The following is a 13643-nucleotide window of genomic DNA, read 5'->3' as shown; positions in this document are numbered from 1 at the left end:
ATATACAAAAACCTGCACCTACCACTTAGACATTCAATCACACAACTACTATTAGCAATCAGAAACAGCACAGTGCTAATACTAACAAACCCCTTGCATATTTTTTCAACCATCCTTCAAAAGACCTCCTTTCTCAAGTGGGTGAAATCCTGGCCTCTATGGAAGTCAATGGCAAATCTCCTACTGACTCCAATGGGGGTCAGAAGTTCAACCAATATTTATTTACAAATTATTACACAGGTTTCATTTTTTTAAAAGGTATTTAGATGGAAAATACAAAACTCATCCTAGTTCCCCTGAGGTAATTTACAATTTAACATCCGGCATATAAAGAAAAGTGAAGATTAACTGTAATATTTACCTAGAAGACTTAGGCACAAGGCCAGAGAGAGAAGTGAAGCTACACAGCACTGGATTCACAAGCCTCCCACTCTCTCCTGGAGAAAACACAAACACCGGCTGAACAATTCAAACCCTAGACCAGACTGCCTCAATGATGTCACGAGATTCCACGTTCCTGCCTGCACATTCTTCCGGCTACTCTGATTGCCAACATTCTCCGTTGCTAAAGGGCCTGCCCTGGCTTGTCTGCTTATCTCTCAGCCTTGTCATGTTGTATGGACAGAAAGCATTAGAGCAGGACAGAACATTTTGATGGGGGGCAGTTCTATTGTTCTGTGAAATGTTGATAGTAAATGTACAAGTCAATCATGCCACCGGTGTGCAGGAGGCAGATTGCCGGAACACCATTAATCTGAACAATAAAGGGGAAATATTCCACGCACAATGCCTCAGGAGCTCCCAGGCATACCTGGGACCATGCTCACTGCTACTTGCTCTCAGAGAGTATGGCATATGCTCCCTGAGAAATACTGGGAGATAGATAGAATAGGGCTGCCAAGAAACAACAGGATATTACTCATATCTAAATAGAGTGAGAGCTGGACTGTGCTAAGCCCACGTGTCGGTGTGTAAGGCAGGGGCTGGGACAGTAGGCAACATAGTCAGCATGTGGGGAAAAGCCTTCCTTTGGCAACCCCTGCGCATGAGTGGGCTGTAATTACACGCTACTCAGCACAGGGGCCTCTTCCTGCTTGTGCTTCCTGGGTCAAAAGCCATCCCAAAGAGGAGGGAGGGCACAGAGCCATTACCCTGCCTCCACTCTGTAGCCTGCTGGCAGAGTTGGATGGCCACACAGGGAAGCACATGGTGCCCCTTCCCAAGGGGCAGGGCTGTGGACATACTCCCAGGGGCGGCTCTAGGTATTTTGCTGCCCCAAGCACGGCAGGCAGGCTGCCTTCGGAGGCTTGCCTGCGGGAGGTCCCCGGTCCCGCAGATTCGGCAGCACGCCTGCGGGAGGTCCGCTGAAGCCGCGGGACCAGCAGACTCTCCGCAGGCATGTCGCCGAAGGCAACCTGCCTGCCGCCCTCACGGCGACCGGCAGAGCGCCCCCCATGGCTTGCCGCCCCAGGCACACGCTTGGCGTGCTGGTGCCTGGAGCCGCCCCTTTGTACTCCTGCTGGGTGGTGCAGCTGTGCACTTCTCCGAACTGGGGGTTATGCCGAAAAGTCACAACGGGGCCCTAATTTACCCCCTGCTTTGGCTCAGCATCCATGATTACCCCTTATTCCAGTTAACTTACACTGAATCACACTTCTTGGAACCCTTAGCACATGCTCTCACTCCTTCATTACCAGTGTCCTCTCTAAATTTGGCCTTTAACATGGACCCCAGTGCAAGATGCACAAAGCTGCCTAGAGAAAACATGTTCAACTCTAAACTGTGTTTCAGCATCTATTAAAAGACAGTCTTTGTAATCAAATGTGAAACCACAAAACCCCCAAACAGCAGTGTAAGTAGCACTCCTGAATATTATCCGCCAGGGCATGCACTTGCTGCTGTGGAGAAAAATGACAGCAAAGAAGGAAATGAAAAAAAGCGTCATCCTGGAATCTGTGGCAATAACTTCAGAGCAATGACAGCAACACAGAGTGCAGCTGCCTGCTAACAGCTAACCTCAGTTCTGCAGGCCAACTGACAGCAGGCTTGGAAAGCTAGGAGAAAAGCAAAGCAAAAGAGATCGCTAAATGAAGGAAATAGCAGCCTTCACTTTTGGGGGTGGAAGGAAACGGCTTTACCTTCCTCTCTGGTTTGAATTTGGAAGCCAATATAAAAAAAATGAAGGACAAGATGCTGTAAGGTGCTGAGCACTGTCCAGGTCCCTCTAAAACCATTGGGAGTTGAGGCTGCTCAGCACTTTACTTGCTCTGGCCACAAAAGTTTGAGTGAGGGAGGTTGCAGCTTGGCAAGTAGCAGATGAGATTGTTTATTACTTGTGTATCACTTTAATGTCTGCTGAGCAAACAGCATCCCATGCCTCCTATCATTCAGCAAAAACATACATATAATATTAAATTGATTTCTCCCCAATTTACCACAGCACTTGGTCCCTGAGCAGAGATGCCAAGTCCTTTTATGGCTCTTCCATAAGATTTATAGGAAGATCCTTTCAGGAGGACATCTTGAGAATTTGAGTAAATGTATCATTATTAATCACTGAGGCATTGCTAAAAGAACAGGAGTACTTGTGGAACCTTAGAGACTAACAAATGTATTTGAGCATAAGCTTTCATGGGCTACAGCCCACTTCATCGGATGCAAAGAATGGAACATATAGTAAGGAGATATATATATACACATACAGAGAACATGAAAAGGTGGGAGTGAGGCATTGCTATTTCTCCAGTAGCCATCAGGGATGCAAGAAACTTAACTGCAAAAAGCACAATGGGTGCCACACATCTCCATTCCACCATTGCAGTGGTGCTGGAACTGGGGGTGCGTCGCACCCCATGGCTTGAGGTAGTAATAACAAACATCTAATACATGGTTTTCATCATTAGCACCCCCACTATAAAAATTGCTCCAGGGCTCCGGCACCATTGACTCAGAAAGCACACGCTACTTCCATAAACCTTCTGGAGCTCCCTATTTCTCCACTTGCACAGCTTCCGAGTATACAAATACCTAGTGCTGGTGCACCTGCCAAAGTAATAAGATCTTCAGAAAAAGCACTTAAAAACAGTGTTAAAATTCTCATTCAAAGCTGAAGATGGGATTCTATGCACTCATGTATCAGGGTGGGTGCAGCAGCCCGGGATTTGAAAATCCAGACATAGTCTGACACTACACTGGATAGTTGATATATCAAGGATGGTCTCAATAATTTAATGCCTTTCTCATCTATAGCTTCTACGATCCTGCTCTCCAAACATCACCTACCACTGAGATGCACTCACAATGCCTTGGTATAAATGACTACACAAGGTACTGGGCTATGAATAATCAAGCCCACTGTTTATTTACATGACATAAGTGACAAATACCATGTTGACAGGTGCCTTATAAGTGCTAATAATAATACAAAGGCCAAATTTGGAGGCTCGTACTCCTTTCGCCATGCCCCAGTACAAACAGAACAAAATTGTGTTTTATCTAAAGTACTTCCAAGGCCCCCATCTCTACAGTAGCTGAGCACCTCCCAGTCTGTTAAGGTATTTATGCTCACACCATGCCTGTGACGTACTATCATCCCTATTTTATTGATGGGAATGAACGCATGGAGAGACTAAGTGACTTGTGCAAGGTTACATAGGAAAGTCTGTAGCAGAGCAGAGATTGAACCTGGGTTTCCCAAGACCCAGGCTGATGCCCTAACCAATAGATCTTTTCTTGCTATCCAAACTTAAAGATTTATATCAGTGATAATAGTGAGGATGTGGGAAGACAGGTAATGTGACAGTTCAGACCCTTAGCAACAGAGAGCATGTAATATGTTGTGGCAACAGAGTGATTATGATGTCAGCAGAGTGTGGCAATGACATCACTGTGGCAGTTTAGAAAAGTAGCTTGGTTTGGGTTTTAATGGTGTGGGCCTGTCGGAGCAGCTGGGGTTGAATTTTCTGCATGGGGGACTTGTGAAACAGAGGCTGTGTGTGTGTCTCTAATGTTTAGTCTAGCCTCCTCCACCGCTTTTGTGCCTAAATCAGCTATGGTAATTCTTCAGTTTTTCTTATCTTCTTCATCAGCTTTAGGCAATAATGTAGCTCAGGAGCATTAGAGAATGAGTTTTGTTGCCTGTCTAAATCTTCTTATAAAGATGACTTTTGTGGGTCATTCCTCCTTTATAAAATGTCTACATAAATACCATGTAGCTTGGGATAAGAGACAGGTTGCACTCTTATTTCAAAAAAGTCAGTTGAAAGGATGTTTTGACCCTGATTAGTGGCAGATTGCCTCTGCAAGCACTGTTCTGTGTTGAGGGCAATGAGGGGCTGCTTCATTCTAAGGAGTCTTCAGGATGGATTGTACCTCCGGAAAAGAGAAGTTATCCTTCCCAGAGCTCCAGGAAGTGTGTTGGCTGTGCTATGCCATACGATGATGCAACATACCTCCTTTTGGGCCCCAGCCAAATCTATTGGTTGATGTAGAAGAGGATGGTTTCATATTTCCACCTCATCCTTGCATATTGTTTGGGGCCAGATTTTTAAAGGTATTTGGGTGCTTAAAGATGCAGATAGGTGCCTAGTGGGATTTCAGAATTGCCTAGGTGCCTTATTCCCAGTGGTTTCAATAGGATTTAGGCACCATGGTTCTTCTGAAAATCCCACTAGGCACCTATCTACATTTGCAGGTGCTTAAATACCTTTCAAAATCCATCCCTTGGCTTCTTAGGGGTCACTTGCTTAAAAGTACATCTATGATTTTCCCCAATCTGTGCCAGGACACCCCCAGAGATACCTTGACTTCATCAGATGTCTCCCATGTTGAGACGGAGTCTCTGCATGTTAGAGATCAGGAGACACAAGCCGATTTGGAGCGGCTCAGCAACCTGGAGGGGTCGGAATATTCAGACCAAGCTGGTACAGCATTAAAGGAAATGCAGACAGGATTTGAATTTACTGTGCAGATAGCTCAATATAAAGACAACAAGAAGCAGCAGCAGCATGAGAAGATGGTAAGTTGAAGTGAAAATTCAGCCAGAGGTAAGATCATGGTGTATAATGGGAGATGTCATCCAGCCCAGGAGCTCAGCCCCTAAAGGAGAGTGGGAGCATGGGACATCTGAGGTACTTCTCTCATGAGGCAGCAGCTTGGATGGACACAGATTAATATTGAACTGACTTGAAATGAAACATTTTGATTTGGTTCAATGAATCAAAATGTTCTGAACTGGGTCAATCTGAAAATTCCCAACCAGCTCTATAAAATACCTTTTCAAAGGAAACTGATGGATATTATAGGACTAGTGAGTCCGTATGTGAATATATAATTGCCCAAAGTTTTATGTACATGAGACCAAATCTGTCCCATCAAAGCCTGATTAGGTCTCAAATTTAGCTTAAATATGAATTTATACTTACTCCCAATATGTACCAGGATGTTTCCAGAGGTACCCCAACATCATCATACATCCCATATGATATGACAGAGGGCTTGGATGCTAAGAGCCAAGCAGTCCATTTGGAGAACAGGGCAAAGAGAGAAGCTGATGCTTTGCAGCCAGAAGGATTCACCAGCATGGGTGAGATCAGCAATTTGGAGGAGCTGGAACAGCCATGTGGCAGACGCATCACAGCCACTGATCTCGAGCTGGAGAAGATGAGGTGGGATTCTGCACTGACCAGGCTGAAACACAAATATGAAGACAATGAAAAGCAACGGCAGCATGAGCAGACTATGGAGCAGATACATCAACAGGCAACACCCAGATCAGTAAGTGGGAATGGGAAAAAAGCGGTGGGCATGACAGAGAGGGAAACTATTTCCACACTTCCATAAAGCCTCATTCCTTTGAGTATTCCTTCCTCAAGAACATTTTCATCCTGCTTTTAAATTAGATGTGGGAATGTGATCCCTACAGCTCACACTGTTGCTCACAGAGAACTCAAGATATTGCCTCCTCTAAGAACAGTCCCCTAACACTGTGATACAGTTAAAATGAGCTGTTAAAGTACTTTGAACTTGCAAATTAAGTTTATTGGGTAAAGTTCAATGGGCTTAAGAAAAACATAGAAGGAATGTTTTCCAAATTATGGTTCTACTGATTAACTTATGGCCAGCTTTAGGGGCAGCTGACCTGGGTGCCAGTTTCTGGAGGGCACCAAATCAACATGAGGGGTATGTCACATGGCTCAGCCCTTGTTTAGTGTTTGTGTTTACTCAGCCACTCGGGGGGCCCCTGAAAATGTTTCCCACCCTTGGCAGCAAAATGTTGAGGGCCTGCCTTGGTTTACCTGCCTCCATAATGAAAGAGGTCAAAGAGGACTTATTGCTAGAGTAGTTTCTGAAAGATTTCCTGCAGTACAGTTAGATGACCAAGCCACAAGTATATCAGAGCAAACAGCTGTGAAGGCAGGTAGATATTTGGTCACGACGCCCATTCAAATTTGGAAGATGGGCCAGATTTTGCAACTCCTTGTTCACAGAAGTAGCCCTGTTGAAATCACATAGTGAAGGGTTTGCAGGATTTGGTCCATTGTTACCAGGTGTCCAGTCTAAAGTAGATAATTTTTTGACAGAGGCAGAAAGGTTTAGAAGATGTGCCACTTGTAAATCTCAGTTGAGTGGGTTTCCTGATCACTGTTGCTGTCTCAGGGGTTATTTCTCCTCTCACTTTCAACAGTTGGTTACTGGTGTGAGTAAGAGGAATATCAGGCAGTCTATTCCTATGTCATCTATGGTAAGATGTACATGTATCTTTAGCGTTTCTTGCAGGCTTTGTGCTGTTAGTTAGCACAAGATAGATAGAAGAGTTTGCATTATTATTTATGATTTGTACTGCAGTAGAGCTTAGGAGCCTCAGTTAGGATGGAGGACTGCACTTGGCAAGGTGTTGTACAAACCCATAGATTTTAAAGTTACCTGTAACACCTTCTGTATGTATAGTCTGGAACCAAGTACTGCAGGAGGGTGTTAAGCAACAGTAACACCAATGGAATTACAAATATAAATGAGATCAGAATTAGGCCCAGTGTATATTGGCATCTTTCAGGCTCAATCAAAGAAAGAAACTGCCAATTCCTTTATTAACATAAGGCCTAACCATTCCCATATAAGGGTTGTGTAAGTACGTATTTGGAGATGATTGAACTATTGGTTATTGAAAGATGAATTAATATGTGACTATGAGCTCACACAGAGTGTGGGCTACACAGGTGGTGACATCCAGTACAGACCAAAAGGCAGGGGAGGCTCTGGGGATTTTGCTGCCCCAAGCACGGCAGGCAAGCTGCCTCCAGCGGTTTGCCTGCAGAGGGTCCGAAGCTGTGGGACCAGCGGACCCTCCGCAGGCACGCCTGTGGGAGGTCCACTGAAGTCGCGGGACCAGCGGACCCTCCTCAGGCAAACCACCGGAGGCAGCCAGCCTGCCGCCCCCGCAGCGCCGGCAGAGCGCCCTCTGCGGCTTGCCGCCCCAAGCATGTGCTTGGCGTGCTGGAGCCATGAGCCGCCCCTGCCAAAAGGACTGGGTGTGCTGAGCAGCGGCATCTGTACAAAGTAGTGTGCAGAATGTGATCTTGCAATGTCATGCATCTCTCTTCCTTTTTCCACAGTTTGGCCAAGGACTCCATGACCTACTCCAGCCCCAGAACCAGTACACCTTGTTTCTATACTGCTTCATCTTTATACACCTCATTTACACAGTGAGGGAGCTGGCGTTCTATTTTGTTATAAAACACTACTTGTTTTGCTTTGCCATTGTGCTCTATTTCATTTTCAAGAAGTTTTTCCAGGATTACAAAAATAAGAAAAAATGTTGCTAAGCCAACAGCACATTTGCTACAGCTGAAACAGATGCTTATCTGTCCTGACTTTTTCCTCACTTTTCCTGCTTCCCATCTCCACTATCCCACCTGCGCTTCACCTAGCATTTCCACTATCATTATATACATAATGCTATAATTTGAGCAAGTTTCACTTACTCCTTTTGAATATTGTAGCTGAATATCATTGTTCAATTACATGTGCTTCCATTAACATATTCAGCATAATTCTGTCACATTCACCTATACTAATAAAGATACATGTAATAGAAATCGCTTTGGAATGTGTCTTTGTCCATTTATTCTCACCTCCCTGGTGGAAGATAGCGGCTTGGCTATGAGCCTTGTTTCTGTGAGGCTGAGTGGAAGGGGGCCCACGTGGTTATTTACTCTTGGTGTTTTCTCAGTGAGAAGGTTCACTTGTTCCTAGCTGGGATGTGCCACACTCTTTCGTTCCACACCATTTCTTTTGAGGCTGGGTGGCCCATTTTCATGAACAAGCACTCACATTTTTTGCAGCCAAGTTCTGGTGACTGCTGAGATTGCTCTAGACTCAGGACCCCTAAAGGAAGATTTAGGAGATAATGCTTCTGACCTTTTTGTTGGGACTAAGTGTAGTCAGAGTTTGGTGATGTCCCTTTTACACTACCTTTATCATGCAACATAAGGGTCCTCCCACCAGGTGTGGAAAGGTGAGAAGTTGTTTACCCTATGAAATGGCTGGTGAGAAGCTAGTACAATCTCATTCACACGCTCACAAAGTTAGAATTGGAGCATTATTCAGCCACACGTCCCCATAAACTTTATTGTATGTATTTAAATCATTCTAGCATTTGTGTCCTTGTTGTTCCTGCAAGGTCTGTGTATGGCATTGAGTACATGATGGGGAAACAACTCAATGAGCATTTTTGGATACCTTAATCCCAACACCTAAAGAGCTGTTCAAGTCAAAGTTTTAGGGGATGATATGGGTGTAATTCAAACATATTCCTGAGTGTGTTTCTGATATGCTTGATCCTGTGTGTATTCAAATGGCATTCTGTTTCCATACAGAGCCCATGCTATGCATGGCAATTAGAAAAAGCCCTTTGAACCATGTCCATTGACGTAAGTGTATCTCAGACCCAGGTCTAGCTATTGGATAAACACTGACCCACCACAGAATGAGTGCAGATCTCCAAAGTCACCCCTACAGCTCTATATTTTCAAAATAGTGGAAGATCGCAAATAGGATTCTCTAGCTTGCATGTGTGCAAAGATCTGCAGTAAATCGAATGATCGATGGCATGATCTTCCTGAGAGGAGGCTTGACATGGTAAGTAAGCTGAGGCTGTCTGACATTGACACAACCAACATATGAGAGTTCAGGTAACTAGTCCAAATAAAATAAGGGCCAAAGGTTTTATTGCAGATAGATTTCCTCTTCTCGAAGGTTAGATGGCAGTTGGCTCACTCCACACAAGAGACTTTAGGATACTCACCTGTCATACTTTGTGGTTCCTCTGTAATGCAGCAATTAGCCTTAGTTGAATTCAGCCACACTGTATCTGGAATCCTTGGCAGCCTGGGGAGGCTGCTGACTAAAACAGCTGTTCTGGTTGACAAGTGCCACCGCTTATGTTGGCCAGGGAGAGCCATATTCACTCCAGTGCAATTCTAGTTTACAACTGTAATTGAGATTTTGCAGCAAGTCAAGCAGCTGGGATATCACTTGTGTAAAATCCAATCAGCCTGAGAACCCTTTCGATTACAAATATTTCTATCAGCATCAGTGTGGAGACACCAAATGAAGTCCACCCAAAGACCCATATAAAGAGGTTCCCCTCTGTAGTTGTGTAACTCCACAGTGTTTCCAACGTGAATGTCCTAACAGATGTCTGCATGTCTGTGATAGCTTAGGAGTTGATTGGATGTTTGCACACATTTTTAAAATAGCTTGGACTGACAGAGTTATTTGAATGGCTGATGACAGTTAAACTATGTTATTAAGCCAGAAGTGAAGAGATTAAAAATTATTAGTGCAAACACAAATGTAAACACGTTATAAGTGTAATTACCTGTCTCCAATAACCTGGGATGGCGGGGGCTAAAAGTGCCATGGAGTTGAAATGGGAAAAATGAGGATTTTAGTGGGATGTGTCCCATTGACAGATGAGACATACATTCCTTGCAACACAAAAGACTTAGTACGACAGATAGCACAAGAGTCAAAGGACTTTGGCAACAGAGCTGGGTTACTGTAGCAACAGGGAAATGGTGACTATGGTATCATGACATCAGTGAAATTGTTTCTACAGTTAGTTTGGTTTGAGTTTGAACTTTCTGTGGATGGGAGAGTGGGATCCTTGTGAAATGGAAACTGTTGTTTAAGAAACCAACTTCACAAAGTTTATTTCTTTCTCTGTGCCTAAATCTTGTGTGACAAGAGCTATATTAACTTTCCTTCATAGGCTTTATTCTGTAAGTTATCTGAGGCTTCAGACGACTGTCATAAATGGGCTTTTGAGAGCAGGAATAGACATCAGTGGGGGAAGAGTTCAGTAAGTGGGAAGATGCGGGGCAGCCAAACAGGGGTCCCCTGTGACCAGATGACATTGAGTGGGAAGAGATACAGCTAAAGGTCGAGTTAACTAGGCTGACCTACCACAATGAGAAATAAAGAGAGTGGCAGCATAAGAAGATGGAGCAGATGTATCAGCAGGATCCATTCAGAGAGGTAAGTGGAGCTAGGCTGCCTGTTACTTCTTTGTGTCAGAACATTGCCAGGCAGTAGCAACATGTTGGGAAATGTGGGTGAAGCAGTAATAAGGCCTTCTACTAGAAGAGAAGCTTTCAAGAGAAGAACATCTGAAGGGTACCAACAAGCACAATCAGCAGTGGGCTGTCCTACCATCAATCAGAGTCACTAGCTATACCTAACTGAGTCTGTCTGTTCAAACAACAGTTGCACTAGATCTTTGTTCTGTGTTTGTGCACAACCAAGAACAATGGGGACCTGGTCCATGACTGTGGCTCCTAGGCACTACCACAATGAGAAATAAGAGTAATATAATATAACATGAATTATTGCCATTTATTATTATTTCACATGTACACTACGGTAGCACCTAAAGGCCACAACCAACTCATGCCCCTGTGCTAGGTGCCAGGCAAACATAATGGACAGTCTCAGTTGAAGGTGGGTTGCAGTGGTGGTGCTATTGAGTGACACAGGCAAAAAGGACTGGGCCATGCTGAGCAGAGGAGTCTGTGACTGGGATCATCAAGGACATAAGCATGCAATGTCACACACAGTTGACCCCTACAGTTTGATGAGGCACTCCGGGGCCTTTGCCTGTCCACAGCCAGCTTGCATTGTTCCTGTATTACTTCATCTTCATATCCATTCTGAGGAAACTGAGCTCTTTCATTATGAGGCATCTTTTGTTCTGCATTGCTGCTACCGTAATCTACTTCATTAAAGCCTTCCTGTATCATTCACATGCTTTTCTTTGTGCACTTTCGGAAAGCAGTCCTCCAAGCATTTGAGTGTCTTGTACGCAATAGCCAAACCACTATCTATGGAAGAAAAGGGTTGTTAGATGCAGGGACGGCTCTATGTTTTTTGCCACCCCAAGCATGGCAGTCAGGCGGCCTTCGGCGGCGTTTCTGCGGGAGGTCTGCCAGTCACACAGATTCGGCAGCATTTCTGCGGGTGATCTGCCGGTCCCGTGCCTTCAGCGTACCCGCCGCCGAATTACCGCCGAATCCACAGAACCAGTGGACCTCCCACAGAAACACCGCTGAAGGCTCCCTGACTGCCGCCGTCACAACGACTGGCACACAGTCCCTCCCCGCTCCCCCAGCTTGCCGCCCCAGGCACACGCTTGCTGCGCTGGTGCCCGGAGCTGCCCCTGGTTAGACGATATGGGCACACATCACTGTGCTTCTCCAATACTTGATCTCTGTTAGGATGTTGTTCTGAGTGCCTTTGCCTGGGCTAAATATACTTACGTAGACTGCTCTGTGTATGGCAACTAAAATGAGGCACAGTGAGCTTAGCCCAGAGTCACACATACCCCAGATCTGTGCCACACTATGAACATTTATCAAGTACAAGGCCAGTTCTCCCAAGAAGATTTCTGCAATATTGTCTCCTTAGGAGACCAACATTCAGACTGGCTTGACTTGAAGATCCAATGACATTTTCAAACACGGACCAAATTTCAAGTGATCTGGCTTGACATTTGGATAAGTGTGAATTATAAGTGGATAAGTGCAAATTATAAGTGAAATTTGGATAACTGCCAGCTGTGGTTCCTCACTGCCTCGCCAGTCACTCATTCTGCTCACTGTTTCACCAGCCACTCGCTCACCAGCCAACGGTCAGTCACCTTCTGCTCTTACATGCTGGATAGAAATACAGTCTCACCACAACTGATTTCAGCTCTGATTGAGCCTTTAAAACAGGGGTTAGCAACCTTTCAGCAGTGCTGTGCCGAGTCTTCATTTATTCACTCTGATTTAAGGTTTTGCATGCCAGTAATACATTTTAACATTTTTAAAAGGTCTCTTTCTATGAGTCTATAACATATAACTAAACTATTGTTGTATGTAAAGTAAATAAGGGTTTTTAAATGTTTAAGAAGTTTCATTTAAAATTAAATTAAAATGTAGAGCCTCCTGGGCGGGTGGCCAGGACCCGGGCAGTGTGAGTGCCACTGAAAATCAGCTCACGTGCCGCCTTTGGCACACGTGCCATAGGTTGCCTACTCCTGCTTTAAAATAATAAAGAGGCTCCTAATAAAGCCTAGTTAGCTCTTTCTTTGAACAGGGAAGGACCCACAACTCCTGGCTGGGAGACCTGTCCCCCACTCCTTTTACTTTCACAGGGGTCTTGCATTCGAGCCCATGGCTTAATGAGGTCCTTTCAGCTGAGGTGACCCCCTCATTTGGGACAGGTTAAGCACAGTTCTGTTCCCCTTTATTCACACAATAATGACAACATTGGTAATAGCATTTCATTACCCCTGCATTCAGTACTGAAGTGATTTGTAACCCAACACTAGCCAAAGTTGATTACCTTGAGCAACATACCACTCTATTTCCTGGATATCTAAGCAGAGCAGGAGCAAACTGTATTTACATAAACACACCTAAAGTCTCTTCCCCTCCCAGCTAGTTGTCAGGGGAGAATTCATTCAGACCCTGCTAACATCTGCAAAGAAAAGCTGGAAAACATGATGTCATTGTACCCTAAGGCCTCAGAAATAGGACAGCCAATAAAAAAAGCACAAAATTCATTATTAAAAAAACATGATGATTCCCACCCTTTTAAGGTCTATCTCAGGGGTAGGCAACCTATGGCACGTGTGCCAAAGGCGGCATGTGAGCTGATTTTCAGTGGCACTCACACTGCCTGAATCCTGGCCACCAGCCCGGGGGGCTCTACGTTTTAATTTAATTTTAAATGAAACTTCTTAAACATTTAAAAACCCTTATTTACTTTACATACAACAATAGTTGTATGTTATAGACTCATAGAAAGAGACCTAAAAACGTTAAAATGTATTACTGGCATGCAAAACCTTAAATCAGAGTGAATAAATGAAGACTCGGCACACCACTGCTGAAAGGTTGCTGACCCCTGGTTTATCTCATTATTTTTGAATGCTTGACATGGACAGTACTGAACTCAACAAAAACATTTGCCAACCTGCCTGCCATCCAATGCCAACTTTCTCACAGCTTTATTCCCAAATTCCCTCAGAGCCAGGTGTGCAGCACCATATTCAAGAGGCAGTAGAAAGCACTGGCCTGCTAGTAAGCAGAGATCTGCTG

The 13643-nt window shown here is 44.6% G+C and overlaps 1 protein-coding gene across 1 annotated transcript; it reads left to right on the top strand.

Annotated features, from left to right (window-relative positions):
• The first annotated feature begins 3875 nt into the window (after nucleotides 1-3875).
• Nucleotides 3876-8085, top strand: LOC123367125. The gene is made up of 4 exons (XM_045011168.1): nucleotides 3876-4054; nucleotides 4784-5017; nucleotides 5440-5775; nucleotides 7614-8085. Exons 1-4 carry the CDS (start codon nucleotides 4007-4009, stop codon nucleotides 7821-7823), a joined length of 828 nt encoding a protein of 275 aa, XP_044867103.1. The 5' UTR covers nucleotides 3876-4006; the 3' UTR covers nucleotides 7824-8085.
• The last annotated feature ends 5558 nt before the right edge of the window (nucleotides 8086-13643 follow it).

The sequence above is a fragment of the Mauremys mutica genome, chromosome 3, assembly GCF_020497125.1.
Source record: "Mauremys mutica isolate MM-2020 ecotype Southern chromosome 3, ASM2049712v1, whole genome shotgun sequence".
Taxonomy (NCBI): Eukaryota; Metazoa; Chordata; order Testudines; family Geoemydidae; genus Mauremys; species Mauremys mutica.
Note: the sequence above shows the minus strand (reverse complement) of the source record. Positions and strands in the feature narration are given on the sequence as shown.